The sequence below is a fragment of the Neolamprologus multifasciatus genome, chromosome 17, assembly GCF_963576455.1.
Source record: "Neolamprologus multifasciatus chromosome 17, fNeoMul1.2, whole genome shotgun sequence".
Taxonomy (NCBI): Eukaryota; Metazoa; Chordata; class Actinopteri; order Cichliformes; family Cichlidae; genus Neolamprologus; species Neolamprologus multifasciatus.
This window is the reverse complement of record NC_140455.1, coordinates 25,295,138-25,312,454: the sequence shown is the minus strand read 5'-3', so window position 1 is coordinate 25,312,454 and position 17,317 is coordinate 25,295,138. Positions and strand designations below refer to the sequence as shown.

Sequence of the window (17,317 nt, the reverse complement as noted above, 5' to 3'; positions counted from 1 at the left end):
ATTCAGTGTATTTCTATTTTGTGAAAAGCCCTTTTGTACAGAAGTTGCCATTGTTCCCACCTTGGGTGGAAATTGTGTTCATGCTGAATTTGTGAGTTCTACTATAAACAGACATCAGCTGATCTTCTGTTGCATTTCAGACAAAGTACAGTTGCTGCTCAGGTTATTTATTCATACTGACTATACTGATACAAAAATTAATAAAAGAGATAACTTTATTAATCCCAAAGGAAATTCTTGTGCCTTTTATATGCTCAGTGCAATAAAAAATAGAAACAGGAGCAGAAGCAATAAGGTGTTGTAGGAATGTTTAGCTGATTTAGAGTTTAGAAATGTGTTAACATAGAATGTAGAATTATTGTAGAGACACTGACACTGCCCTCAATGTAATAAAGGCCTGATTGTGTCATGAACTTAGGAGTAGATTTTAGGAGACCCTCCCCAGTTGGACCGTGAAACTAAGACAAAGAGGAGTTAATGCTGAGTGGAAATTCCCCAGAGGATATCTGGGTGGGGGTCTCAACATTTGTAACTGGATAACTGTGGTCTGGAAGGGAGATGGGTTTTTATGACCTCTAGGGAGTCACCTACACCCACAGTGCTTTAACTGTTACGCACCCACACCAACATGCACACTCACTCTTGCGCACTCACACATACATACAGGTACGCACATACATTCACTCACGTGCGCTCACATAGGCATACAGGTATGCGCACACACAGGCACTCACATGCTCGTGCATACACACAGACACAGAGTTTGGAGCACACCATGGGGGTTTTATGATGGGGTCGCCTCTATAAAGCTGGCTGTAACTAACAAAGGGGTGAAGATTTTGCAGAGGGACATCGGCCTCGTCTTCCCTTCTAGAAGTGCATGCTTAAATGAAGATGAATAAAGATGAATAAAGGTTTTGTGAAATAACTACTGAGTTCCGGTGCCGTCTCTGGAAGTTTCGAGGAATAAAACGAACCGGGGTAAAACTGATTTCGCAACAGTGTACAGAGTCAGATAGCAAAAACGGCAAAAACAAAGAGCACTCAGCATGCAAACCTCTATCAAGGCAGCTCACTCTCTGGGCAATATTTAGCTTTATGGGAACAGTATTATATTTTCTATATATTCATTTTGTCTTCTTTCTTTTTAAATGTACTTTAAGAAGTTTGTCGTGCAGTATAAATCATATAATGGTAGCACGTCAGATATTTGATTATAGAAACATTATTTAGGGATCAACTTAAAAAAATTGTTGAAATGTAAAAGTGAGATCAGACGCCAAATGTGACCTCATGTTTGGATGCAAACTATAATGTCTGTAAGTTATTATATTCCAAACATTTCGTAAATGTTTCCAATACAAACCAAGGTGATACATTTAAAAAACAGCATTATAAAGCACAGCTACTATAAAACAAGAAAAATTAGTGGAATAAATATGCATATAAATAAAATACATGTCAACTATCAATATGTACAGTATCTTACCTATGAGAAATTTGGCTTAAAATTTTAATTAGATTAATGCTATTAACAAATGCAGTATAAAATAAATCGCATGTGATGGTCTAGTAATAATAATCCTTCCATCTGGTAATGAACAGATGGGATGGAGTAAGAGTATAATATGATAAAATGTTGATGTGCATGTGTAGATTTTTAAAATATCAAGTTACACCATCTAATACTATAGCTCGGTAGTAGAAAGGATCTCCTCTACCGCTCATTCCTACACCTTGGGCCAATGAGACTTTTGCTATGAGTGCTACGGTGACCAATCAGGGAGGCATGCACGGCATAGGGCAGATTGTCCGTCATGCTGAGTAGTTTCTCCAGCAGGAAGTTGATAAGGTTTGATTCACTACTGGAATCATCATTTGAGGGCATGAAATGAGTCTTCTGTGAGCCCCATATAAACATAATGTCTGCATAAATATTGAAGAAAATCCCAAATCGAAATGTTTTAGTAATGTTTTTGACTAGAATACCTACAACATTTAGAAAATAATTATATGTTTTAAAGATTATATTGTAAGATAAGCCTCCACAATAGGGAAGTCAGAAAGTATTTAAAGATCTTAACTCACTGTTGATCTTGAAAGTATAGAAAAGCCACAGAGTCTTCTTTACTCCTACAATAGAGCGCAAACAGAACTATATAACAGAAACAACCAAATCTAAGTAAGTCAACAGAAAACTCAAGGCTTGAATGTAAAGCTAAGACCAGAAACTTTAAGAAAAAAAAAAAGTGTATGACCATATCAACAGCAATTTCCTCTGGGTGTCAAAGAGGAAGACATGTTATTGCCTTTCTTTCAACAAGTCAATGGGCCTCGACCCTTTTAATGGCAAAGCCCTGGGCTAGTACATGGTGCCATTAGCCACTCTAAGCCTCCAGTGCCAACCAAAGTGCGATAAATGGGGTGAGACGCAGCAACATCACAGCTTTATCCACCAGAGAGCAGTGAGGGTGAAAGTTAATATGGGAGGGGGAGTAAGAAACTAAAAGACCGAGTACTTCATTCATTAACCTGTCAGGTAGCAGGGCTGCGGTGTGCATACCTGTGACTGGCTAATGTGAACTCATTTAAAAATGAAGCATGGCGTTAATAGCTGTGACAAGACCATCATTAAAACTGCCTCTTTCTGTAACATAAGGGGAAAATAATGAAAATCAACACTGTTATGAAGTAGCAATCTTTATATATTAACCATCCAGATAAGACTGTGAGCAAGTTCAGATTGAGGCTGCGCTCACACTGCGGGATAAAAAAGACCAAAATCTGAGCTTTGTTTAGTTTTTCCTCCTCATATGTGACTCAGAGCAGCCAGAAATCTAATCTTTTCAATCTGCCTCAGGCCACTTTCACATGACCTCAGTGTGAACCCTCAAATCAGAATTCGTGTGACTTTCTGTGTCCTGAAATTTGAAATGAAATATGATGTAACTTAACATTGACATACACCTCCATACAAAGCAGCAGATATACAGTATGGTTAAAAAGTTCTCACTCAACCTGCTTACACATCTGTTGTTAGACAAAAGCTTGTGGATCAAACAGCTTCAGGCAACGAGGTTCACTTGGTGAACGTAGAAGTGATACCTATCCAGTCTTTAATTCTGACGTCATTAGCCATGTCTGGGCCCAAACTCCGCTGCAGGTCCCTAAGTCAAACGATCACTGCGGCATCGCTGAGAGTTGAAAAACTGTCTAAATTCTTTCATCTGTAATAAAATTATCGGTGTGGCTGCTTTACCAGGGGTGATCGTGGCTCAAGAGTTGGGAGTTCGCCTTGTAATTGGAAGGTTGCCGGTTCGAGCCCTGGCTCGGACAGTCTCAGTCGTTGTGTCCTTGGGCAAGACACTTCACCTACCGCCTACTGGTGTTGGCCAGAAGGGCCGATGGCGCGATATGGCAGGCCTCGCCGAAGGGCAGCTGTGGCTACAACTGTAGCTTGCCTCCACCAGTGTGTGAATGGGTGGATGACTGGGTGTATAAAGCGCTTTGGGGTCCCTAGGGGGGACTAGTAAAAGCGCTATACAAATACAGGCCAGGGGGCCAGGTAGGGCATTAACAGGGAAAGGAGGGCACAAAGAAATACTTTTCTTTCTTATTCTCATTTAAAATGTCTAGCTTTTAATAAATAATACTGAATCTTACAATCTAAGTATATCTGATGTAAAATGTATAGAAATAATACACATACCAACAAGACAGTGCACATCACTGTCACAACAGCGTTCGTTTTAATTCAAAGGCTTTATGGCTTTTCCTATAATACCTGGTGGGCCGGTCTCTAGTCAAAATGCCTTGGTCAATTTTTTGTCCCAGTCCAGCCCTCATACCGACCTAGTACTGGTAATTTTTCTTATGCAAATGAGCATTATTTAATTCCAGAGGTTTTTAAGTTATTTTTGACTGAGCTAAGTGTCCTCTTTTTTGGAAATCAAAATATGGTCACCCTAGGCTAGCTGGTATATAATGATGTGCTACATGATCGCTAGCGGCACAGCCATGTTAGCAAAAACACAGTGAAGCTGGAGGATGAACGCTAACTTTTTTCCACTCGATAAAAGTTGACACGAGGATTCCAGATGGTTAGGGACAAATGCAGATGCATGGCAGGATGCTGTAAACAGACCAAACTTCAGTCAGGAGAACAACATAGATAATCCATCCACAATATGAGGTTAGTCATTCATATACTGATGCACGGGCTAGCGGCAATAAAAACTGAGAGAAGCTGACAGTGATCACTGACTGTTTTTAAAGGCTTTTTGAGATTAAATAGAACAAGATACAAAACATTAAAACATGTTAAAAACACAACAGCCTTAATAAACACCAGATTCATCACATCATCACTTAAAGACCGGATAGTATAAATTAAAAAATCTGAGATGATTTTCCAAAACGTTGACCTCTGAGGTCAAAGCTATGATGATTCCTGTGTCGCCTCATTCTAAACGTATTGTGTTTTAAGATTTTGCCACACATAAGTCAGAATTTTGAGTTATCTCAAAATGTCAACTTAATAACTCAAAAAGGTTCATCTCCAGTTTGGAGTTATTTTCTTAGAAGTTTGACTTAAAATGTTGAAATTTTCAGACATCTAATTCAGAATTTTCCGATCGTATCCCAAAATTTTAACTTGTGAATGGAAAACATGTTTTTCAGTTGCACAAACATGCTTCAATAGAAAGCAGTTGAGGATCCAGGGTAAAATTGGTCAAATGAACGTATTTCATAATTACAATTATGTATTACAAATTCCTTCAAGAGGTGACAAACCAAAGAAAAATTCAAAGAAATTCAAGATACCCATCCTGCATGTTTATTGGCTGATTTTGTCATTGGAAAGTTTACAGAGATCCTGTATATAAATATAGAACTGTGAAGTATTATACGCATACAAAAGCACATACATAGGTACAAACACCAAGTGTGTATTTATCTTGGGAGAAGTCAGTCAATAGCAGAAAAGAAGCACTTTTGCTCTTACTGCTTGGCAACAATCTGTACTTCCTGTCTTCTCCATACGTGACTGGAAGCTGGGAAGCTTCGCTTGCAGGTCCCTCCTCACCACTCTGCTGCCTGTTTTCCTATCTGCAGGATCGCACTTTACCTGCAGTGCTCCTGTGCATTTCTGCAATCAGGCTGTTACAGCAGCATTCCTGGAGTTCAAATCTACTGATTGTTAAACTGATTACCAGTACTGCAGAACTGTTTAACTGGTTAAATGTCACAGTTACAAATACTGAGTAACTTAATAAATGTGCTTCTTAGTAGCAGAGCAAAAACTAAACAAAAAAAGAATAATTTAAGGTTGAGAAACTGCACAAAAGAAAACTGAGACATCTGATGGTTGAAAGTGACACCAGATATGTTTCTGCTTCTCCTACTAGCTTGTTACATTCCATTCTCTGCATGAGTGTTTTAATTTACACTTGGCAAGCAGTTGTATTTCTATCTGAATCTGTATACATGTAAAAATGAATAAAACGAATCTGACAAATGTACATTAAATCTATCTGCAGGCAAACAGTGCAGCAGAAATGTATTCTCTCATTCGAAACAGAGGAAATTCTATCAGAAAGGAATAAATATAATCCTGACATAAAATAAAAAATGACTTGCCTTAGGACTCGAAGAATAAAAGGATTACGTGCGCAACTATATACTCCATGTACTTTGCATTATAAAGAAAATAATTCAGCCTCTTCATTGTCAAAAGTGACAGTTTTCATATCAGAGGGCATATTGTGCAAAGGGACACCGCGTTCCCATGAATACTGCAGCATCAGAAGGAGGACTGCGCCTCTAACACGTGAAGATATTCTGTGAAGAATATCTTGACAAGTGCTTTAGGAGACAGAAAAAAAAAGTTAAAAGTAAAATAAAAAGAGATGAAAGGTTGGTGAGGAATTCAAGAAGCCAAGACATGAAATGCAGGAAATTGTTTGGGATGGCAGTCTCAGTGACAACAGGCCCCCAGTGTTTCTGTAGCGGCTAGGCTGAGTGACAGTCAGCAGATGAATTTTGATAAAACCGCCCTGATTCTTTGAAGCTTCTGAGTGTATTGTAGCATCTTCCCCTCCTCAACTGTGAGACTGCAGCAGCCCACACCTGCAGCCCACTAACCAGCAATAACAAGACAGGTGGCTATCAGGCAGGGTTTACACTACAAAAAATATCCAGCTAGACCCTTCAATTTTTTTCGGAATATCTGGTACTCTGACACTATGAATATGGACACTCAGGAGTGTAATATTCCCCAGGTATGTATGACACCATAAACTAAATCCAAATGAACCTTTTTAGAAAGATCACGTTTCTGGTAATACTTAAATATAAAAAAAATGCAATAAGTTCTTTGTCATTTTCTAAATATGAGTTTATGAAATACTCCTATTTTCAGATACCTGCTTTCCACTACAGGCGCTGATGATGTTAACTTTAAAAATTCTGCTTCTATTGCAGAGCAGGATTTTTCAGATGCACAATATAGGCTAGTAATTATGCACCATTTTTGACTGTGACACAATTTCACAAACTGTAAATGCACATGTAACATCTGATCCGTCTGTGTGGAGATTTTACGTTGAGGCAGTAGCGTTCATTTCGTGTCCCTAGTTTAACAAATCTTGAACCAGAACTTTTTATAGTGCTGTTAAAAAATTGTCTCTTCTGCCGTTGTTACTGTGGTCAGAAAACAGGCCTAACAGGCTGGCAACATTAACAGGCTCATTACAATTTTATTAAAACATATCAGCAAATTAATGCTTTTTTGATAATAAAACAGTATTTAAAATAAGATGTGGCTTTTTAAAAAAATGAATAATTATCTTATAATACCTTTATAAACCATCTATACAGAACTTTTATTTCATCCAGTGACTGGCATCCTTCTAAATCCCTGTACCTTGTGAAAATTATTTCTTTATAATGTTATGTTTGGACATTAATTTAATTCCAGAGTTAAACTATTTCACAATCCTACACCACATATAGTATAGAAAAACTTCTGGTTGTCCAAAAAACTATATATTTAAATTTAAGGCAGCCCTTTAACTCTAACCCCTGTCTATCCCTCTAGAAATCACAACACATTGTTCCTTAACTTATGCATTGGTGGCTATTGTTGTTGTTAAAGCTCTTTTTTGCAATAAATACAGTGGTTGTAATGAACTTTTATTCAGTATTTTCCCAAAACCTCCACACAGTAACTTAAATATGATAACACCAAAGAACAAACCAAATTTTTTGCAGTGTATTGCACCAAGTCCCACTCTGCTCTTCCTTTTCCTCTCATCTCAGCCCTTTCCTCCTCATGTTCCTTGATCACCACATCCTTCCTCTCAGAGGCAGATAAAGAGAGACTGACTCACACCCATGTCCAATTAGGCTGACACGTGACTGGACTCAGAGCAGGAATCCAGGATTTTCCCTCCTGCTGTGTCATTTTCATGGAGATGGCTCAGCCTGAGTCAACCTTTGACTTTCTCTACTGAATGTATAACATGTCCATGTTCCATCTCAGTGTCTTTCTTACCTTTGGTCTATCTGGATTAACACATTATCTGATACCTGGAAGGAGTTATCTATGTTATATGTAAACTATCTCTATGTTATAGGTGAATATGTCCTTCTTGTCATGCTTACCTATACCATAGATATGTAGTCAGCTCTGCCTCACATCTCAGTCTTATTCCCAGTCTCTGTGGCTCTCTTTCCCTCTCATTTGGCCAGGTAACAGCACTCAGAGAGATGAGAACAAATACAACACCCACACTATTCCTTTACGTCAGTGGAGCAATTCTCCACCCAAAAACACTTTGACATAAAACAACTAACCTATCACATGCACGCACACATGCACAATCTAGAGTGTGTGCTGATAGTTCAACTCTCAACTCTCAAACAGTCGATGATGAGCAAGATCCAACAGTCGAGCACGGGACAAACACACAGAAAACAAGGCTCTACAGTAGCCTCTCGCTGCTCCTCTGCTCAGGAGTGGTGGGGAGGGGGGTGTCACTAGCAAGACAGTTCCCATGGCAACATTCAGGTGACTCACCAGCCGGTGATGCAGTTGCCGTGACAACCTGCAGCAGTGTGTAGTCAAGTGAAAGGGGTGAATGCATCCGTGGGTGTTTGTTGTCGTGGGTGCAGAGGCACAACGCCGCAGACCAAACAAGCGGTGAGCAAACAGAACTGACTGAAAGGTCAAAGGCCGAGGGATTAGCTCATGCTAGAAACAGATTAGAAAACAGTGTGGATGACAGTGAAAAGGTATCAGGTATCAGGTATAAATCGCTGAATGGTTGCTTTAGTTATAAACGCATTTTTAGACTGAAAGAAGTTAGAAGTTACTCAGAGAGTACTGCAAATACAATATTTGCACTACTTCTCAAGAAGTACACCCATGCCTGGAAGAAGATTTTTTTAGCAATCATTAATACACTTTCAGTTCAATTCAGTTTTATTTACACAGCGCCAAATCACAGGAAGGCACTTTATACTGTAAGGTAGAGACCCTACAATAATAGAGAAAACCCCAAGAACCAAACAACTACTTTTGAGGAACCATTTGGTGACAGTGGGAAGGAAAAGCTCCGTTTTAAATAGGAAAAAAACTCCATCAGAACCAGGCTCAGAGAGGGGCAGCCATCTGACATCAGCAGTTTGCGGTGATGGGCAGAAGACAGAATAGAAGATACATTGTGGAAGAGAGAGATGCAACGCGATCAATATTCTACATTAACTATTTAGTTTTAACACCCAAATCTAGCAGCTGACCACTTTCTATTAATGTCAATATTGAATGTGGAAAATGCCATTAGATATTTATCAATGAACCCTAGTCAATGCATTTTAATTATTTCAGTTGTTTGCAGAAACAGTTATTTAGCTCACGGATAAAATATTTATTTCCACCTGCTCCTAGACTAAAAGGAACCTCAATATTTAGGGATGTAAACGAGCAACTGTTTGCATATGATATAATTTAAAGTTATTAATTTGCTTCAACCCACTTTCTTTTGTAGATTTAAACTACAGTAACAGTAACAGACTCTGGGTGCTAATCTAGCAATGAAAACCTCTGTAATATGAAAGGAAGGAAGTCCTAAGCTGTTGAGCAGTTGAAATTATATACAAAGCAAGGCTGAGAAAAAGATTCTGTTTACGCAACAGAAGCATCTGCTCTCCATGCACAGTGATAAACAGGCCTCTATTCTAACTTGGGAATATATTTTAAATTAAAGTTTCAACTTTTGATACGATGTCAATTAAATATTGAGTTCCAATCATTGGCAAGCTTTTTGAGGACAGCAGCAGGATCTATAAAGATTTTAAGGTGATGTTTATGAGGTGATAAAGACAGGATGAAAATGAAGTACACAAATTAAAAGTACGTTTTAGGAACTAATTATTACTGGGGAGTGGAAAAGTAAAATAGAAACTCAGACCTCATCTGTATATTACCCTGATACTAACATCTTATCTTGGTAATCAATTTTAAAAATCAGCTAAGCTGCCTTAAATAAATGAAGACCAACAAAAGCCACCATATTTTTAACAATGCATGTATCCCAAACACTGCTGCTCTCACTCTCACCCACTGTCTCCACACTTGTTTACTGCCATAAAACTGTGTGTTCATGTTGAATAGGCAATATGTTTGGCTTTCAGCTGGCTCGTTTCTGCTACTGAAGTCGTGATCTTCACAGCAGTGGGATTTTCATATGGATCATGGCTTGTACTTGAACGTACCATATGTTCCACTGTCAAATTATTCTAGGACCATTCTAAGATTTTCTGCAGTGACAGACTGTACATTTTCTGTACGATAACACCCTGACGACTGAATCAATTCAATAAAAATCAAGTCAATTATAAAGTGGCTGAGTCTTATCAGAAGGAAAAAAAAAACATAATTTAACAATAAAACTAGGGGTGCAACGATACACAAAATTCACGGTTCGGTTCGATACTTTGGTGTCACGGTTTGATATTTTTTCAGCATATTAAACATATCAGGTCCCCATAAGGAGAATCATGTGCTAACGGCTGTCTAAATGACTCGGGTAGCATGCGTGCTTGTTGTTTCTGTCTGCTTCCACTTGTCTTTGCACTAGGATGATGTCAGCGTAAATGTGCAGTGATATTCGTTGTGTTCCCACTAGTGCTGTCAGCGTTAATCTTGTTAAAATGACTTTAACGCCATAACGCAGCAAATCTCCGTTAACGAGTTACCGCGGATCGCCCCGTGCGTGGGGCTGGATGGCGTCGACACGTTAACAAGCTAACTGCGCTAACGCACTAGTTCCCACCAATTGAGCATTGCGTGGCATATCCGACATACTGTTTTACTTTTGTCCATGACGCGCTTACCATCAGGGTCATGCTTCACATGAAAACCAAAATAGTTCCAAACGCCAGATCTGAATGAGGGTGGGGGAGGTTCAATTTGCCATGTTGCGCTGCGCTCAGGGGATCTGCACTCAACAGTGCAGCCTAGGCGGAGTAGTCGAACGCAGATTCACTGAGCACTCAACACAGACAGCATCATCAGAAGAAAAGTTGATAAAATAAATAAAAAATTTTGTATTGTTCGATACATATGCGTACCGAACCGAAAGCACTGTATCGAACGGTTCAATATCAATACGAGTATTGTTGCACCCCTAAATAAAACCTACACTTACTGGCTACTTTCTAGCCCAAATATCCAATCAGCCAATCACATGGCAGCAACTCAATGTATTTAGGCAGGCAGACATGGTTAAGACATCAAGTTCAAACAGAGCATCAGAATGGGGACGCAAAAATGATTTAAGTGACTTTAAACACAGCATGGTTGTTGGCACCAGACAGACTGGTTTGAGTACTTCACAAACTGCTCATCTACTGGGATTTTTCCACACAACCATCTCAAGGACTTAAAGAGAATGGGCTAAAAAAAGAGAAAATATCCAGTCAGTGACAGCACTCTTGGTAACGCTTTAACCCTCTCGAGGCAGGCGTTGCCAATTTGCAACAGTTAAAAACTAACAACCTGATTAGCTCACATACATATTTTATGAGGTTTTTTTACTCAGAAGTACCACTGCAGGACTTGGTTGTGCATTAGCAACAAAAAGTTTAATTTGAGCCTGAGAGGGTTAAGAGCGCAGAAGAGAATGTTCAGACTGCTTCAAACTGATAGAAAGAAAGCACTAGCTCAAATAACCACTATGTACAACCAATGAATGCAGAGGAGCATATTTGAACACCAGGTGCAACTCCTGCCAGCTAAGCCTTGAACTGAGCCTTCAATTCATGTTGCGCAACAGAACATTGAAAAACTGCTGCCTGGTCTGATGGGTCTCATTTTCAGCATGGGCACAATTTGGTGTAAAGAACAGGAAAGCATGGATCCATCATGCCTTTTATCAAAAGTTCATGCTGCTGCTGCTGGTGGTGGTGTAACAGTGTGGGGGATATTTTCTTGGCACATTTTGGGCCCAAACTGAACGTTTTTTACCTTAGTATTGTTGCTGACTGTGTAAATCCCTTTATGACCACAGTGTGCCGGCAGAATAACTTGCCATCTCTCAAAGCTCAAATCATCTCAAAATGGTTTCTTGAACATGATAATGAGTACACAGTACTCGCACAGTCACTAGATCCCAGGGATGGAATAGGATATTCACATCATGGATGTGTAGCATCATGTTAATTCAGACCAAAATCTCTGAGGAACGTTTCCAGTACTTGAAAATGTGCCATGAAGAATGAAGCCAATTCTGAAGGCAAACTTGGGTCCAACCTGGTACTAGCAAGGTGTATCTAATAATGTGTCTAAAGTCTTAGATATTCAAGTAAGTATTATATTTACATAACCTAAATAAAAGGACACCTAAGTTTATAAATACAAGTTACAGGACTGTTTTAGTATTTTAGGTACCAGATACATGTGTAGCTATCCTACCATTGCGTGGACAGGCGTTGAGTCGTTGACTGATATCAAGAGAGGAGGGTTTGCGTGTGACAGCGGTGGTCACAGACTCATACGGGTTGTCCTCGTCTTCTGGAAGGAAAACATCCAGCGAAGGAGAAGTGATGATCTCTGCCGAACGCTTTGAATCCTGGGAGGGAGAAAAAAAACGGAAAGAGAAATGGTAGGGTAGTTTGTTAAACATATCATAATAGCCACCAACAAGAAAAATCTGATAGCTGTTTTTCTTTACCCCACCATAATTTTACATGTTTTATTCAAATGATTCCACTGGAAGCTACCAGCCGCACTCCATTCATTATAAGACAAACACCACTAATTACATCATTAATTATGTACTTCAGCCAAACTGGTATTATACCCTTCCAGAGACCCATAGATGATGTGTCATGTTAATGAATGGTCTTTAAAAAGGGAAGTGAAGAAGCCTCTGATTGAGTCCAGCCAGGAATTCTTATTTTGTGACTTTTTAAAAGCAAGAGAGGGCAGATTTTTTTTTAAGACAAAAAGAGGTCTGTTAAGAGGCTAAAGTTCTTTTTCTTTGCCTTGGCCTGAGGTGCTTCATTACAAACAACAAAGGAAAATAACCACATCAGATCAGTAATGCGAGTTCAGCTCAAGGCTATCATTGAAGTCCAACCGTGTTCACACAATTGGATTATCATCAAAGGTTTAGGCCAGTCTTTTCTTAAAATAAAAGGTTGGGAAAAGTTTGAAGTTTCCTCGTTTCTTTAAAATCCAAAAGTCACTTTGGGCTTTTGTCCTCAATGTGATCGACAAGGCTTTCCTGGAGCTTTTCCTTAACACAAAAGAGACAACTTTTCTCCCATATAAATGCTGTAACATTACTGCAGTTTTTACTTTAATGTTTGAAGGCTTAATGTGACGAATCTCATGAACGTGATCAAAATCCTTTAATAATAGGATAGGATAACCAAAGCCAAACCCTAACCTTGAAGTACAAACATACAAGGGGATACAAAAGCTTTATTTCAACTTATTAAATGTTGAGAGAGCAGGCTGCTGATCTTCTGATGGTGCAATAGCTTCAGGGTATGATCACATGGCGTGAAAATATTTTATGCATAAAAGAGGAAAGGAGTCACTAGGAAAAAGAGGACAGAGTTCATACATTAAAGGTAAAAAAGGCAGAATTAACCTGGAAATTTTTAATTGTTAGTTTTTCTGTTTGAAATGCAAATTAAATTAATAAATAAATCAAAATCCAATTATTTGCAGGGTAAAAATAGCAGCAAAGTAAATGATTATCTTGATAGGCAAGGTTTTCAAGATGCACCTTGTGCAAGGGTTTACCCCTGACCCAGCTGAGGTTTCAAGTGTGACAAACGAAATTAGCAAAACTTCATAACAAAGACAAAAAAGTTGTGTGAAAAAGAACAAAAACAAGATACATCTTAACTGCTTTCACAGGAATTAAGAGCGCAAGCAGCAACCATAGTCAGCAGGTGTGTGTTAAACGAATGCCACAATCTTCCCAGGAGTGAACATATCAGCAAAGTCACCCCAAGGTCAGACAATGCTCTGAGAAACTGCAAAAGTGTGTAAAGACAGCATTATGGGCAGCCCCCAGCAGCCAAGGTCTATTGGGTTTAGGGTCACCTGACCCAACCCTGACTATAAGCTTTATCAAAAGGAAATGTTTTAAGCCTAATCTTAAAAATAGAGAGGGTTTTTTTTTCTCCCAAATTCAAACTGGGAGCTGGTTCCACAGAAGAGAGGAGTAAAAGCTGAAGACAGCACGGCAACAAGCTACCTACTATTTTTGGAGTAATGTCCATAATGTTTGGCCATAATGCCCAGCACCGTATATAGTAAAAACAAATATCAGCATATTAGTAAAAACAGCGAAAAACCAACAACAAAAAACTATATTGCAAAATAACGAAGGTTAATAGAGGAGGACATGGGCCTGTTTCAAGTCCGCTATATACCAAAGTATTCTAGTGTCAAATGTGAGGCCATCTGTTTAAAAGCCAAAGCTTGGTCATGCAGCCGGATAGAGATCCCAAGCACAGCACAAATTGCAATGGCAAAGTTAAACTTACGACCTCAACTTCATTGAGATGCTGTGACGGGAACTGTGCTTAAATGAATGCCCACAAACCTCAATGAACTGAAACAATGCTGTAAAGAAGAGTGGACCAAAATACCTTCACAATGATGTGAGAGATAAGTTCAAGTTGCTATTGCTAAAGGTGGCTCAAGGCTCAAGTGGCTTAAGGGTATTTGCAAACATTAAACTTTAGTCATTGTAACATTTTTAACTTATTTAAGGGACAACTAGTTTAGGTCTAAGGAATAGGGGAGTTCTTATTTCCATTCACAAATTTAACTTCTATCCTAATCAAACACATGAACTTGTTTGCCTCTACTTTCTCTCTTTAGGTTTCTCTTTAGTCCGTTAATAGAGCCAGGTTGGATTTTCTTTTCCCATTTCCCCAAAATAAAAGGTTAGAAATCTAAACTTGCACAATAAACTTAAAAGGTTCTTCTTGATTATTTCTTATCCGACCCTTAATAGAAATGACAGTATACCCTTCATTCAATTCTCTCAATAAGTGCTGTTGGACACATTTGTGAGCCTTATTGTAATTCACTCTGACTAAAAAGACTGCAGAATGCCTAAAATGTCATTTGCATATTAAATGAGACAGATCATTGATTTTTAGCAAAATGGGGCTTGCAGCATTTTGAAAATCAGCTCTCATTTGAATAATTTAGAATCATAAATAAGGAAATGTTTCTGTGGGACCTTTATATAACAGCCTTGCTCTCTGGGTATTTCAGGAAAATTTCAGATTGCACTTTGTTGCGGCGCTGGTGAAAAGGTTGAGCCCCAAAGGGCTCAGATAGGGAGCTGAAGCCCAAAAGGTCCATTATCTGTGAGGCAGATGTGTACCAAGAAAGAATGAAAAACAAGAGAGAGTGATGTGAAGCAGGGGAAAAGGTTACAGGGGCGAGAGTCATTTCAGCCAAAAAGACAAAACATTTCTTTCCAGCGACTCAGCCTCTGGATGTCTGTCCTTTCCCTTAGACTCCATCATCATTTCTGAAGTGTCACTTGGCAACCTTCCCCAAGTTGTACTCTTACTAATGGGATCAGTGGTGAACGCTTCACTGTGTGTGGCTGCCCCTGTTCTCACCATTGCTTCATACATATTTCTAAACCCAATGACTTCATCTTTCCGTTCCTCTTCTCCTAATCTCTTTTCTAATTCAACAGCCATTACTCTTCTTGTCAGCATCTGCTACTACATTACCCACACTGCACCAGGCCATCAATCACACACTGAGCACACTCAAAACTGATTAATCATTCTAGCTTACAGAGCAATCAGTCCTTTGATGATTTCTCTCGCTCACACCTTCTGCACTCAGTCTGGGATTTATTTCACACCCCACTTCATTAAAAGGCACACAAACTCAAAGTCCCTTGTTTTTTCTCCCCCTTTTCCATCTCCATCAGCACTCGATTAGGCCGCCATTACCACTAATCCAGTCAGACCCAGTCAGACTTATGCGCCTTCAGTCCACAGGTGGCCCCGTCTCGGCTGACAGATTTGACGTGACAGCCTGGTTAGCTAGAGATTTCCCTCACAGAGCTGAAGGAAAGATTGAGAGCACTCCAGTGCAGCCATGAAGAGCCATTTCTGAGACATAAAGATTATTTTGACCATTAAAGGTGCAACAAATCATGTTCACATTGATTTTAAGACTGTACCAAACCATAACCACATATGGGTTTACACACCTCTATACCCCAAACCTTTATCAGCTTCACAGTAGAGCTGACACTTTAATTTTTTTCTGATACGTCTCAAAGGTTATTGGATCAATTCAGATTGCTACAGCTATAGAAGTATAAAGGTGTTTTTGGTTTTTGTGATAGAAATAAAAGCTTGTTTCATAGAAAACATAACAGTAACATATTCTCCCATTGAAAATAATTGCATTCAGAACAGGGCTGAGAACTGTTTTAAAAAGTAGCCTCTAAACGTTTATGGAGGATTCCACTTTTTATCTATTGTAAAACTCATTTTTGTCACTACACAGTCATGAGTAAAAATCAGGAAGCAAAACTTGTCATTATTACTGCAATAGCTTCTAAAAGCACAACCTGATTACTGCCTTTCTGCATGTATACATTGATTTACATCCTGGGGCCTCATTTATGTTACCACATGTATGTTTACAGCAATCAGGTTGATTACTTCACAGCAACAATCAGTGGTACCCCTCATCCGGGCTATAATATGAAAATGGAAGTTTGGTAGATGAATGCAATTTATTTATTTATTTGAGATATGTTATGTTTAATCTCACCTTCCTTGTGATTGGTGCCCATCACCAGCATATGCATTGTCATGACTGTATGAGAGCTGTCACTGGATTTATTTCCAGACTTGGCTAATTCACACATCCCATTTATTCATGATCCAAATGAGAATATGGCTGAAATGATTCATTTTTTTTACTCATTGTTTGTTTTCAAATCACAACTGAGATTCCCATTAAAGCTGTCACTTTCTGTTATAAAGCTGATGGCTCCACTGCTTTAACTTGGAAAGATTTGCCATGTTTTCTGAAGAGCTGCCTACTCTCCCAGATTTGTGCCACAAATCAGTGTAGTGTTTCTCCTGACAAACCTGACTTTCAGCATCGCCGTCACACTTTTACTGCCTCAGTATTGATCTTCTGGGGTCAAGTAAAATCTTACTTTTTAATTTTTTTTAAGAGGCTCTACCTTTTGCAGTGGATTCGTTTAGATTGATGGTAAATGGAAAAAAAAGAGTTGACTTTTTCTTTAAAGAAGCAGCAAAATAGGCAACAAGAACATGCAATAATACAAACAAAAACCATCAGAATTGAGGTATACTAGCATTGAAGTGACTAGTCAGTCGGTCAAGGAGGCAGCTGCTGAAAAGTAGATGGCACAATTTAATGTTTAAATAAATTTAACTGACTTTTTTGCATTACAAAATAAATAAAGAAATAACTGGAATTTGAATAATGGGGAGCTGCGCCCATCTAGCACTGTGTGTAGCAACAACCCTGGCTTTACATGTAAGTACCGGTCACGGCAGATGGCCGCCCCTCCCTGAGCCTGGTTCTACTGGAGGTTCCTTCCTATTAAAAGGGAGTTTTTCCTTCCCACTGTCGCCAAAATGCTTGCTCATAGAGGATTATTTGATTGTTGGGGTTTTCTCTGTATGTATTATTGTAGGGTCTACCTTACAATGTAAAGCGCCTTGAGGCGACTCTTGTGATTTGGCGCTGTATAAATAAAATTGA

The 17,317-nt window shown here is 39.0% G+C and overlaps 1 protein-coding gene across 10 annotated transcripts in view; it reads right to left on the bottom strand.

The window, feature by feature from the left end:
* The window catches only part of anks1b (ankyrin repeat and sterile alpha motif domain containing 1B), a 290,075-nt gene that overhangs the window by 122,590 nt on the left and 150,168 nt on the right, over positions 1-17,317 (bottom strand). For all 10 annotated transcript variants that reach the window (XM_085138763.1, XM_085138764.1, XM_085138765.1 and 7 more), the window contains one exon: positions 11,978-12,134. In XM_085138763.1, coding sequence (XP_084994889.1) covers positions 11,978-12,134 — 157 coding nt within the window. The remainder of the gene's footprint in view (positions 1-11,977; positions 12,135-17,317) is intronic.